Consider the following 13,667-nt stretch of genomic DNA (forward strand, 5'->3'; position numbering starts at 1 on the left):
CGCCTGATGCAAGGAACAAAAGTGCCAGGTTTTTTAGTCCCAGTATTTATAGTTGCATCTGTTAAATGTATAAATTATATACTGTAACACAATGTACGTAGCCTGAGATTTATGGTTTATTGTTGTTTGCATACCAAGTTTTCTTATTGACTTATGTGTGAAATCCACAGATTCAGTATAACTTCCACCTACTAACATTAATAAGTAATATATATGTACACAGCAAAGTGAAGAATGAGACTATTTGATGGTAAGGAAAGTCTGGCATTTACATGATAATTTGCAAGTGAAAGCAAAAGTGAACTCACATAACAGCCACACTTCATAAAGCTTAGGTACATGCTGGTGCTTTCAAAGATGCAATTCAGTTGCCTTCTTTGTTACTTTTAATCAGCACAGTTAATCTACTAACCCGCAAAGAGAAGGAAATAATCCCAAATTAAGAATCTCACACTCAATTAAAAAAGAAAAAGCTATCATTCTCTCAATATACCCAAAGATTCCAATTCTGAATTCTTATATATATATATATATATTCATTCCAGAATGAATGGTTTTTACTTGGGACAAATCTTAACCAGTATTATGTTAATATATGTAGTGTAATAACAGCAAAATCACTGCAAAAAATCCTGCAGAGAGACATGTCTGGTAATACTTTTCTCCTTTACTTTTGTCTTTAGCTCAAAATGCTGGAATCTCAACTTTGTACAGGAATTCTTATGGTGCACCTGCTGAAGATATCAAACACAACCAGGTATGTGAGTACAGTAAAATACTAGTTTCTATACAAAAAGTGCAAATGTATTCATTGTTTTGCCTGTTAGAACAATCAAAAACATTAAAATAATAGAGAAGTATGGACAGTGAGGGCTACATTCTGTGCTTTTGCAAGTGGTAGCAATTCCATTGACTTCAAAAGAGTTGTGCTCTTCTGTACCAGCAGAGAATTTGCACCCAAGTTTCCAAAATGTGTAACAATTTATCATGGCATACAGTACATAGATGGTATTACATGTGTATATGTGGCATAGACTACAAAAGCACAGGACTCTGCCTAAGTAATTCCACTAGCTCATCCCGTAGTAGGAACCTCATGGTTTTTTGATGTCTTATGTTCCATGAATTTGGTGGTGTGCATCCAGTTCCAAGTGGTCAGGTATCTGAACCACAAAAAACAGCACTGTCATTGACACTACAGTAACTCCTCACTTAAAGTCATTCCAGTTAACGTTGTTTTGTTGTTACGGCACTGATCAATTAGAGAAAATGCTCGTTTAAAGTTGTGCAATGCTCCCTTATAACATTGTTTGCCAGCCACCTGCTTTGTCCACTGCTTTCAGGAAGAGCAGCCCGGAACCAGGGTGGGCCGGCAGCCCCCCTATCAGCTCCCCTAAGTTCCCTGTGCGGCAGCCGCCCAACAGGCTATCAATTGCCGAGCAGTTCAACTGTCCCCCCGCACACTGCCATGTGCTGCTCCTGCCCTCTGCCTTGGAGCTGCTCCCAGGAGCCTCCTGCCTGCTGTGCAGGGGATGTGGGGGAAGAGGGGTGCTGATGTCAGGGTGTCCCCCTACCCCTGCTCCTGCCCCCTGCTCCTGTACCGAATCTCCACAGAACCGGGGCGGGGGGATACGACAGGGCTCAGGGAGCTTGCTGGCAGCAGCTGCTGTCTCAACTTGCTGATCTACTTAAAAAGGCAATGTACTTAGAGTGGGCTCAGCATACTTAAAGGGGCAATGCGCCTCTCTCTCTTTTTCTCTCTCTCTCACACACACACACATACACACATGGTATGTGTCTCTGTGTGTCTCTCTCTGACACACACACACACGGTGCGTGCGTGTGTGTGTGTGAGAGAGAGAGAGAGTGTCTGTCTCTCTCTCTCTCACACACACACAAACACACACACACAGTGTGTGTCTCTGTCTCACGCACACATGCACCTCCCAGCACTTTGGAAAGTGGAGAGAGTGATGCACTCCAGTGGGATAGCGGGGGGTTCATCATCACTTTCAGTTTCAGGGAATCTTTGCAGCCACTGCCATGTGTCTGTTGTATTTCCTCCCTCCATTTGTGCTGCCCTGTAGTGTGTGAGGCTTCCTTAACAGCAATGTATTAACCCTTGAGGGCTCAGCCAAAAGCTAGATTATCATTTAGCAGCAAGGCATTCTCTGGGAAATACCCCATCCTCTGACTCCACCACCTCAACCAAGCCTCACAATCATCATTGCTGTGTACAGTATTAAATTGTTTGTTTAAAACTATATATTTATTTATTTATATTTCCCTGGAACCTAACCCCCCCTATTTACATGAATTCTTATGGGGAAATTGGATTCGCTTAACATAGTTTCACTTAAAGTAGCATTTTTCAGGAACATAACTACAACGTTAAGCAAGGAGTTACTGTACCTGGCTCTCCTTGTTTAAAAGTTTCAGCAGACATGCCAAGTGCCCTTTCATCCTTAGTGTGAGCTGTTTGTGCTATACCTGTGTTAATAGAGACCACTAGCTTCCATATTTGTCAATCGGACACTTTTCACAAACATCAATTATGTGTGTGCACATTCCACCCAGTAGGCAATAGTACATATACACAAGCATAGACCCACACCCTAAATAGAAATCCTTTAGAATAGTCTGTCCATTAAAACCACAGTGTGCATTTAACAGCTCATGAAAAAGTAGAGCAGTCTGTGTATTTAACTTATACCATAATTGGCAAGTTAATACTCATCAGAATGTGGATGTATATGGAGTTGGGGTGGAATACAAAAGAGCATTTCCTGAGCCCCCACCAATAGAGTGCTTTCAGATTATTGTGGAATTGTTTGTTTGTTAATTGTATGATAGACAATGCTATGTTGCACTTAATTAGCACCTTTTGTTCACAGACCTCAAGGTGCTCAAGCACTAATTAATTTTTGCAACATCTCCATGAAGTATGTAAGTGTTATATCCATTTTTCAGAATGGGAAATGAGACAGCAAGTTTAAGGCAAAAAATGAAATTTGTGCAGACTTGTCGGGTACATAAATCCATATTTAGTAGAAATGGTCTTTTCTGCAGAAAATTTTGGCTGGGAACAAAACATTGTAAATCAGAAATCCCCCCACAATTCCTAATGGGAATTGTAGTTTGAAAACCAAAAGCTTTTCAGTTTCCAGGTGTTTGGTATCTTGATGAAAAGTGTAAATGTAAATTTTCTGTGGAAAGCAGCACTTTTTGCAGAAAAAATTGTTTAATTCAAACCCAATTTTCTGTCAAAACATGATTTTGATGAACATTTTGTGACCAGCCCTAATATTTAGACATCTAAATAGGCCTACTCTCAGAGGTGCAGAGAACACACAACTCATGGAAATTTCAGAAAAAAATAGGACATTTTTATTTATGTGCCTAACTTTGGGTAGCTAAGGCTGTTGGGGTTTTCTTTTGTTTTTTGTTTTTGTTTTTTATTTTTTGTATTTATAATTTTGTTTACATTTTTCCAAAAACAACAAATATACCAAAATACCAGATTCATCACAATACACAAAGGAAGTAAAGAGAGTTAGGTGAAAGGGCTGGGAAGGGAAGTGACATGTCGCTCTTCAGGGTCTACATTAATCATAGACGTCTAAAAAAAGTCAGCCCAAATCGCTCTATATTTTTAGAGCATTCCCCTTCTGCAGAATGCCAGTCATTTGGAAGCTGTGTGATCAGCCATATCAGTGAGCCAGGCATCAATGTTTGGTGGGAATCAACTTTTCCATGTTTGTAGGATTAATTTTTTAGCACCCAAAGCTGCACATTGGAACCACGCTGCCTTGTTACCAGGTAATCTCCGGGCATCAGGAATATATCCAAGAACAAAACATAAGGGGGGGGTGCAATTTAGCATCCACTATCAAATTGGTCCTTTGACTCACCTCAGATTAGAAATTCTTGATACAGGGCATTCCCAAAATATGTGAGCTAATGCAGCACCCAGGGAGTTTCATTTCCAACTGCAGTCAGCATTTATGATGCCCATTACAATTAGCCTATGTGAGGCCAGTGTCTTTTGGTGAATAAGCCATAGTCCCAGGTCTGTAGTTGCTTTTTTAGCATTAGATACAATTGTATTCCATTGGGTTGGGATAGCTGTGTGTCCAAATCTCTATTCCAAGGCATCCAGGTTTGAACATTTGGGCTGAAACAGTGTGTCCAAGATACTAACCACCCCCTGGAATCTAGGCGTACTGAAACCACGGCTGCTGTAATAATACTGAGCCCAATCCTGTGAGGTGCCAAACACCTCCTGTGATTTGCTGAGCATCCTCTTCTCACATTAACTTCAGTGGTAGTTGATGGGTGACACTGACACTCTGTACAGTGGTACCAATGCAGCTGTACTTCTTCCCCTGCTTTTAAATACCGAGACATCCAGGGACATGGTTTTTGTCCATGATGCTTATACACAGGGCCGGCTCCAGGGTTTTTGCCGCCCCAAGCGGCGGAAAAAAAAAAAGCCGCAATCGTGATCGGCAGCAGCTCCTCTGCGCCGCTTTCTTCTTTGATGGCAATTCGGCGGCAGGTCCTTCCCTCCGAGAGGGACCGAGGGACCCGCCACCGAATTGCCGCCCCTGCCCCTTGGCTGCCCCAAGCACCTACTTGTTGAGCTGGTGCCTGGAGCTGGCCCTGCTTATACAATAGCCTTGCAGATCTCTCCATGCAGCAGCATGTGATGTCATGGCATACTAGGTGGTGTGTAGTGGGCTCAGCTAGAGTGAAGGGAGAAAGCAGGATTTATATGTGGAGTTCTGTGATGGATCTGTGAGCTAGAGCCGCACTGGGAGGCTCTACGAGAGGAAGAGGCATTATGCCTGTGCAGTGGAAGAGCAAGCGAGGGAGCATGGTTGGGGGAGGCAGTTACTACACTTCTTCTGCAGATCTAACCTGTACGTCTGCCGGGACTGCGGTGCAGCCATGGGCTGGTGAGGCCATGGCCATATGGCCACGCCAATGCTGGGGCTGAGAGCACTGCAGGCAGCACTGGCCAGTTATCCTGCCAGCTGTCCCAGAGCACTAGTCACCAAATGTCCAGCTGCACCGGGGAAAGCATGACTGCGTCTTTTCCCTCCTCCCTGGTGCAGCCACACATCATAAATTAGCCTTTACTATACACACAGCATGTTAAAAACATACCAGAATGTCGCCTGTGGGATGAGTACATTCAGTAAGATTTAAAGGTTCTTGGTTTTTTAAATGGTGTTTAAAATTTCCAAAAATATTCACAACCTACGATCAGGAGCAGCACTATGGGCGATCTAGATTAATACAGGATTTTTTGCTTCTCTCTCATGTGCTTTCTCTCGCATCTGTTTACTGGAGTCAATCAAGGGATTCCTTAGAGGAAAGAAAGGTGCTGGCAGGTCTGGGAACAGCACTAGTACAAGCTTAAGCTACACATGCTCCTCATAAAAAAGTGAGCTGTGATCTCTAGCGTTTAGAAAAGGACAGATGTTTAAAGGGATGCAGTGGAAAGCTGGCTGTAGTTACATAGAGGCTGCAAAGCAGAAAGAATGGAGTTCAGATTCATAGACTATAAGACCAGAAGGGACTATTGTGATCATCTGGTCTGAGCTAACTAATGCAGGCAATATAACTTCCCTGAATTAATTCCAGCTTCGAGTCCAGTGGCTGTGCTTGAACTAGAGCATATTTTCTTAGGGTACGTCTACACTACGGGACTATTCCGAATTTGCATAAACCGGTTTTGTAAAACAGATTTTATAAAATCGAGTGCGCGCGGCCACACTAAACACATTAAATCGGTGGTGTGCGTCCATGGTCCGAGGCTAGCGTCGATTTCTGGAGCGTTGCACTGTGGGTAGCTATTCCCTAGCTATCCCATAGTTCCCGCAGCCTCCCCCGCCCCTTGGAACTTCCGGGTTGAGATCCCAGTGCCTGATGGGGCAAAAATCATTGTCGCGGGTGGTTCTGGGTAAATGTCGTCAGTCACTCCTTCGTCTGGGAAAGCAACGGCAGACAAGCATTTCGCGCCTTTTTCCCCTGGATTGCCCTGGCAGATGCCATAGCATGGCAATCATGGAGCTTTTTTTGCCGTTTGTGACTCTCACCGTATGTGTACTAGATGCCGCTCACAGAGGCGATTCAGCAGCGCTACACAGAAGCATGCTTTTGCTTTTGCATGACAGCAGAGATGGTTACTAGCCATATTGCACCATCCAAACCCTTCCATAAATTGGAACTGAGGATGATCATGGCTACCAGTCCTTTTGTACCATTTGCTGCTAGTGCCCCTGGTCAATCAGCCAGGGGCGCAAAAGCCAAGAGTGGTTACTAGCCATATTGTACCTTCCATCGTTTTGTACCATTGGCTGCTGTCATAAGTGCCCCTGGCCGATCAGCCAGGGGCGCAAAAGCAAAAATTGGGAATGACTCCCTGAGTCAATCCCTCCTTTTTGGTATAAAAAAATAGAATCAGTGCTGCCTAATATAGGCAAGTGTGCTAGAGAACCACCTGCTCTGTGTCAGAGCCCGCAGAAATTATTATCTGTATGCTATTCACAGGGGGTGCTCCTGTAACAACCCCACCTGTTGATTCCGTTCTTCCCCCAGCCTTTCTTGGCTACCGTAGCATTGTCCCCCCACTTGTGTAATGAATTAATAAAGAATGCAGGAATAAGACACACTGACTTGTTAGTGAGAAATGAGTGGAAGGCAGCCTCCAGCTGCTATGATAGTCCAGACAGGACATTAAGCAGTGTGTAGGAGAGAAGCCCAGCATCCCACTGCTAGTCCAGGGGCAACTGAATCTTTTCTTTACACATGAAGGGTGGGGGCTGATGGAGCTCAGCCCCCTGTTGCTATGATGAGGATGGTTACCAGCCATATTGCACCATCCATCCACCAGAAAAAATTAGGGCCAATAGGCTGATGACGAGGACGGTTACCAGTCCTTTTGTACCATCAGCTGAGGCTGATGATGAGGATGGATTTCCATCTTTTTGCACGATCAGCTTATGCTGATGATGAGGATGGATTTCCATCGTATTGTACCATCAGCCGCCCATGACGGGGGGGGAGCAAGGATGTTGGTGTTGAGTGCTGCACTATCGCGTCTATCTGCAGCATTCAGTAAAGATAGGGTGACATGTAAAAGAGTCAGAGGATTGTTTTACCTTTCGCTTCTGGGGGTGGGTGGGGGGTGGGTGAGTAGATTGCCAAGCTATGCCCTGACCCGCGGGCACTGTGTTTGACCCTAGAAGCATTTGGAGCTCAGCCAAGAATGCAAATAATTTTAGGAGGCTGCAGGAACTGTGGGATAGCTTCAGTCCTCCAGTCCATGCGCATCCATTTGATTCTTTGGCTTTCCGTTACGCTTGTCACGCTGCAGTGCGCTGAGTCCCTGCTATGGCGTCTGTCTGGAGATTTTTAAAAAAGGATTCTGAATTTCATCTTCTGTAACGGAGCGCTGATAGAACGGATAGAACGGATTTGCCTGCCCTTACAGCGATCACATCCGCATGGTCCATGCGGGAGCTCTTTTTTTTATTTTGATTTCGGACTGCATCGCCACCCGTGCTGATCGGAGCTCCACGCTGGGCAAACAGGAAATATTCAAAAGTTCGCGGGGCTTTTCCTGTTTACCTGGCCAGTGCATCCGAGTTGAGAATGCTGTCCAGAGCGGTCAGTGGTGCACTGTGGGATAGCTCCCGGAGGCCAATACCGTCGATTGCGGCCACACTAACCCTATTCCGATATGTTAATACCGATATTAGCGCTACTCCTCTCGTCGGGCAGGAGTACAGAAACCGATTTAAAGAGCCATTAAAATCGATATAAGGTGCCTCCTAGTGTGGACGGTTGTGGCGTTAAATCGGTTTTAGGCTCCTAAAACCGATTTAAACGCCTAGTGTAGACCAGGCCTTAGAAAAACATCCAGTCATGAAGATACTTAGCACTGGTTTATAAAATTCATCTTGTAATTTAAATTTTCCCTATCAAAACTTTCAGGCTCAGCTGTGCAAAAACAAATCATTGAAATAGTTTGAATTAGCTTCTGTGATTGATTAGGAAGAGTGTTCTGTCCCGTCATAGATACACAAGATCCAAGGCTATGAAAGAACTATAACAGCAATTTAAATGTTAGAGAATAAAGAGATTAGGGAATAGCTCAATTTAAAGGTAGGAAAGGGATATATTTCAAGGCACTAAGTCCAAAAATTTCACATATGGGTGCCTCAAGTTAGGGTCCTCATCCATATTGAGGAATTTAAGTAAAGCAATTTGTAAGAGTGCAGAGCACCCACAAATCCCACTAAACTCAGTGGGAACTGCTGCATGTCAGCATCTGTGAAAAATCCAACCACTTTTATTTAGGTGCCTTGATACTAAGCTTTAGTCACCCAGGGTTTAGAAATTTTGGTCTGAGTCATCTTATTTCTATCTTTAAAAAATGCAAGGGCCAAAGGTTTCCCCAAAGAAAACTTTGTTTAAGTTGGTGTCTTTATTAGACATTTGAGTCCTATGATGAAGTCCTGTTATATGGAGACAGAATAAGAAGCTGTGTAAGATACGGGAAGGAACTGAACACATCAGGGTTTATAGTAGAGGTGACTGCAAGCTACATTGTTTGGCTCCAATCTTCCAGAATTATGACTCAAAGCCGCCACTAGTTCACACAGCCCAAGCCTAAATCCTACAGCCTTTGCTGTTTAACTACCTCTCTTTAAGCAAACCAGCATCTATTAGCAGCAGTAATAAATGTGAGTATAAAGCACTCCTGGCAGCATTCTTACTCCAGCCTGACAAGTTGAAATGAGCTGGAACTGTTGGCTGTGCACCCCTTGTGCTAGTTTGTTCTCCAGTGTTACTCACACCTAACAAGCTGTGGGTGTTATTATCTTTCTAGGTTTCAACACAGCCAGTTCCACAGGAGCCCAGTAGAAAAGATTATGAACCATACCAGCCGTTTCAGAATTCGACAAGAAACTATGATGAGTCCTTCTTTGAGGATCAAGTGCATCATCGCCCACCTGCAAGCGAATACAACATGCATCTGGGACTAAAATCAACTGGCAACTATGTCGACTTCTATTCAGCTGCTCGTCCCTATAGTGAACTTAACTATGAAACAAGCCACTATCCAGCTTCTCCAGATTCCTGGGTTTGAGGCTTGGGCAAGACAGAAAAGCTCCAGGAACTGTGCATGTGCATGCATACCACGAGACATTATTTTCCTGCAAATTTAGTTTGTTAAAGCCTGTTCCATAGGAAGGCCCTGATAATCAGTATGGAAAATTTAAGATATTTTAGAAGGCTAAAAGAAATGAAAGTTAAACATGGAAGTCATTAGAAAGAGATATATATATATATATTACAGTGTGGGACAACTTTACTGTTGGCCTATAGAGTCTAAAACAATGGTGCTGTACACTGAATGTGGCCGAAGGAAGGAGGGTGAATATGACAGTGGATGTGGGTCAAGAGTTAAGCACAAGACACTAAGCAGTTTACATACTTTATGGGGAACAGCTTCTCACACTTTGTTTAATATCCTTATTCATTGTGAATTTAGGCTTCAAGTTGCATTTGGGGTTTCCTCTGTACAGCAAGATGTTTCTTGCCTTTTGTTAATGCATTGTTGTAAAGTATTTGATGTACATTACAGATAAAAAAAAACCCAAGTGCATTGTGTATATTACACCAATGCCACAGTGTTTCTTCATCTATGGTTCTAAATATTGCTTCAATTTCAAAATTTTGAAAGATGTATGAATTTCCAGTTTTTTTTGTTTTCTTTTCCCCAGTGCGTTTTAACAACAACAACAAAAAGGAATATTTAGCAGTATTGTTCGTTCTGATATGTGAATTTGTTTGTGGCAACTAAAAAAAAAAAGGCATTCAGCAGTTTCTGACAATTAACATTCATCATTCCACACTCCTTGTCAACAAAGTGCTTTTTCACTGCCTAAAATTTTAGATGTAGATATTTGAAATAGATTTTTCATTTATACCAGTTTTCTTTATGATGATACAGTGTTAAAAGAAAATAAATTACAATTGATCTGTCATCCATATTTGCTAAGAATGTCTATTTCCAAGCACCTATCATAAAAATACACATTCTTGCTTGTGAGTGTCCATGTATGCATAATATTCTCTTTGTGTGTGTGTGTGTGTGTGTGTGAGAAAGAGAGAGAGAGCAAAATAAGAGTTATTTTCATCTGCTGTTCTCTTTGTTCAAGCTTAAATTTTTTTACAGTGGAAACTCCAGTATGTATTTTTCCTCACCCACTATTGTTAGTGAGTCAAAATATTAGGACAGTTCCAAGTGGAATTATAAGGTTTTAACCCATTCCTTCATTCTTAGATGCTATTCCCTTCAAGATCCCATCCCTCAACATTCTTACCATGAAGACAAAGCTCAGCCTAGTCTGTATTGCCACCCCAGGACTAGCAAGTGCTACAGGCAGAAGCAGTGTAATCTCTTCATGTTCCTGAGGGAGAGAGAACATCAAACCACAACAGGCTGACACAATCGGTTCTTAAATCTGGACAAGGACCCAGCACTGAGATACTGGCACAGTTGTTTTTCTTTTAATCATATCAAAAATATTCCTTAGATATAAAAACCATTGACCATTTCTGTACATTTAAAAAAAAATGAAACCGATAAGACCTAGAATGAGCTTTTTTATTTATTTTTTTTCCCAAAATGTGGAGCAGTGAACGGAGATACTTTTATCTTCATCCATCTACAGCTTGGAAGTAAAAAATTTGAATCCACAATATATAGTATTCATATCATTCAGCTAAGTGCAATGCACAGTCTTGACACAACTAGATCCAATACAAATGAAATATTTGTAAATTAGTGAAGCTTCAGCATATAGTTTGTTTTAGGGATACAAACATTTATGTGATTACTCATTGTAATAGTCCCAGCATTGCCTGAATTATACCCCAGAGGCTGGAAAAACTTTCTCAAATCCTTATCTGTATTACAGAGCAAAAACAGTACAGGTCACTGGGGCAAGTGTTGTGATGTAGACATGGTTTATCAGTAATCTAGCACTGTAGTTGAATCTTTCTGGAAAACCTTCCCAGTGTATGATAAGTAACCTTAGCTCTTCTTTGTAGTAAACAGGAAAAATTGCATGAAAAAAAAAGGAGGGAGTGGCACCATATGCCAAATGTATATTGAGGTAGATACAAATATTATTCATAATTTTGGACACAGGCTGTTTATATTTTCTTTATTAAGTTGATGTTAAAAAGATAAGTGACATTTGCAGCACTCTTTTGAACAAAGCACATTTTCAGTATAAAGAAAATTAAAAAAAAAAAAAAAGCAACATCACTCGTGACTTGACGTTCACCCTGATTGACTATGCCCATCAGACTCATGCATTTCTCCTGTTACAGGCGTGCACATAGGCCTAAGGGACTTTGGATTCTATATAATGCAGAAAGTTGTAAGTTTTGTTTATGTAAATTCTCTGAGCAGGTAAAATGCCCATGTTGTCTCCTCTAGGTTCTCTTAACCATGAGGCGAAACGAAATGCTGACCATTTGTCAAGTGAAAGATATTGGATTAAAGGCACAAAATGGCATGAAACTCTTTCTGTCTATGTTCCTCCCCTCACCCCTTTTATTCCATTCTTCTCCAGAGGCAAGTACTCAGAATAGTGACTTTCTTTCTTGCTGTATTGAGTCTTGGGAAGGTGCTGAATTTCCTGGCTTCTTTCCAGCCCTGGCAATGCAGTGCCATCTCCCATGCCAGGCAGGATATGTAAGATTTTCTCTTTTTAATATTGAGGGAAATATGACCACCTATTGCTGCTCCCTTCAGCCTTGTAACATACCACAAAATACAGAGAGCGAGAAATGTTCCAAAAATGTATAAACTGCATTTGATGTACTGTACAATGTTGGACTTTTTTAAACAAGCTTCTTATTAGAATCTTGATTAGCTGTGTAGATCTATATAAATCTCAATGTTTTATTAAAATGTTGTTTATGGTCTGGAAGGAATGGTTAACCTATCTCAATACTAACAAAATTGCACTACCATGAGCAATACTGATTGGTGGTGGGGGGGAGAAATTGAATATGGATCCAATATTTAAAGGATGAACTATGATTTAAAATACTATATTAACACAGAAATACATTTTGACAAATAATGTATTTAAGCCCAAAAGATAAAATAAACACTGGTGTCAAATAATATGAAAGAAATATAAAATTATAGATTGACAAAAAAAAGGGTTTCACTGTACATGTTACTAACATGTACAAAGACTAACTCATATTGACGTATTTTCTATTAATAAATCCTACTGTATTGTGGAGAACTGTTCATAGTGCAGTGTGTTTAAATGCAAAAGTGAAAAATTATGATGAATTAAGTTACTTTCTAGTTTGCCCCACTTACATGACCCTAGGCTTTATTCATTTTCAGCGGTTACACATCAATGCATTTTCACCTCTAAGCTCAAAAACAACAGAAAGGCAAGTTTTGGTTGTTTTCAGTCATGACAGTTTTCATATCCCACCCTAAGGTTTATTGGTGGGGATGCTAGCAGGGTGTGTGAAAACAGCATATCTGGGAGGATGGGGCCTATTTTGGAAGTTGTGTCATTAGTGCCCATTTCACCACTGCTTACGGTTCCCAGTGCTTATTAGCAGCCAATTTTAAAGGGATTAGTTAATTCATCTACAACTATAGTTGACGAACTGGAGGAACCACGTGTAGAGCTACTGGATACTAAAAAAAATAAGCATAAACCTTGCCCCCGGTCTTTTTTGTAGAACAAACCCAGGTAACTAAAGGGGAAACTTTGCTTTAACAATGTTGAGTCATAGCGTATGCAGATGTCTAACACATACTCCAGTTAATGACTAATAATCTCCTTAGCACTAGGTGTGTCAATCTTTTGAAGATACTTTATCATTTACCCTGAAAGTGGAGTCAGTTAGGCTAAACAACAGAAGCCAACTTCTTAGATACGTTGGTAAATTACAGACTGTACATAGTCTATCTGCTGCAGAGCGCTTTACTTGAATTTGAGACACTGCTCCTGCTCTCCCCCTCTGCCAGTTACTCAGTCCACAGTTGCTGGTCTTGGGAGAAAGAGGTCTTCATTATTCTGCTAGTCCTTGTATTCTGTGGGGAGGAAAGGAAACTAAAAAAACCAAAACAGAACAGAACTACAAAGCCTCTAATACCTAGATTAGCAGTGTAAGCAGAGAAGTGGTGCATAATTACCACAGAAGGAAAATATTCATTGGGACCATTTTTCTCAGTTCAGACATCAAATATTGCTAGCATGTCACTTCACTGAATATTTAATTGGAGGAACATGACAGGAACAAACCTTTAGGCTAAAGTGCCAGACACTGATTCAGGTATGACAGGGAGAACAAAACTTGCATTTACAATGGAGTACCTACCTCATCAGTCAAAACCTCCAGATTCAGCCCATCAAATCAACAACCTGAACAATGGAGCCTCTGTACCAGGTCAGCACATGGCAACAGCTCTAACAAAGGCAAATTGTCAGCCCAGGGCTTTAGTCCTTGATCACCATCATTTGAAAGATCTGACTACCACAACAATGCTTAAATCTCCCAAGTCAGATGATCCAAACTGTGATCCAATAATGAATTGC

At 41.5% G+C, this 13,667-nt stretch overlaps 1 protein-coding gene across 4 annotated transcripts in view; it reads left to right on the forward strand.

The window, feature by feature from the left end:
* Positions 1-12,165, forward strand: part of CTNND2 (catenin delta 2) — a 1,196,137-nt gene extending 1,183,972 nt beyond the window's left edge. For 3 of the 4 annotated variants that reach the window (XM_045005429.1, XM_045005430.1, XM_045005431.1), the window contains 2 exons: positions 684-757; positions 8,903-12,163. In XM_045005429.1, the coding sequence (XP_044861364.1) occupies positions 684-757; positions 8,903-9,163 (335 nt within the window). In that variant the 3' untranslated portion in view covers positions 9,164-12,163. Of the gene's footprint in view, positions 1-683; positions 758-8,902 lie in introns of all 4 variants that reach the window. The other variant, XM_045005428.1, reaches the window with a different exon arrangement.
* Positions 12,166-13,667: the final 1,502 nt, after the last annotated feature.

The sequence above is a fragment of the Mauremys mutica genome, chromosome 2 (genome assembly GCF_020497125.1).
Source record: "Mauremys mutica isolate MM-2020 ecotype Southern chromosome 2, ASM2049712v1, whole genome shotgun sequence".
Classification (NCBI taxonomy): Eukaryota; Metazoa; Chordata; order Testudines; family Geoemydidae; genus Mauremys; species Mauremys mutica.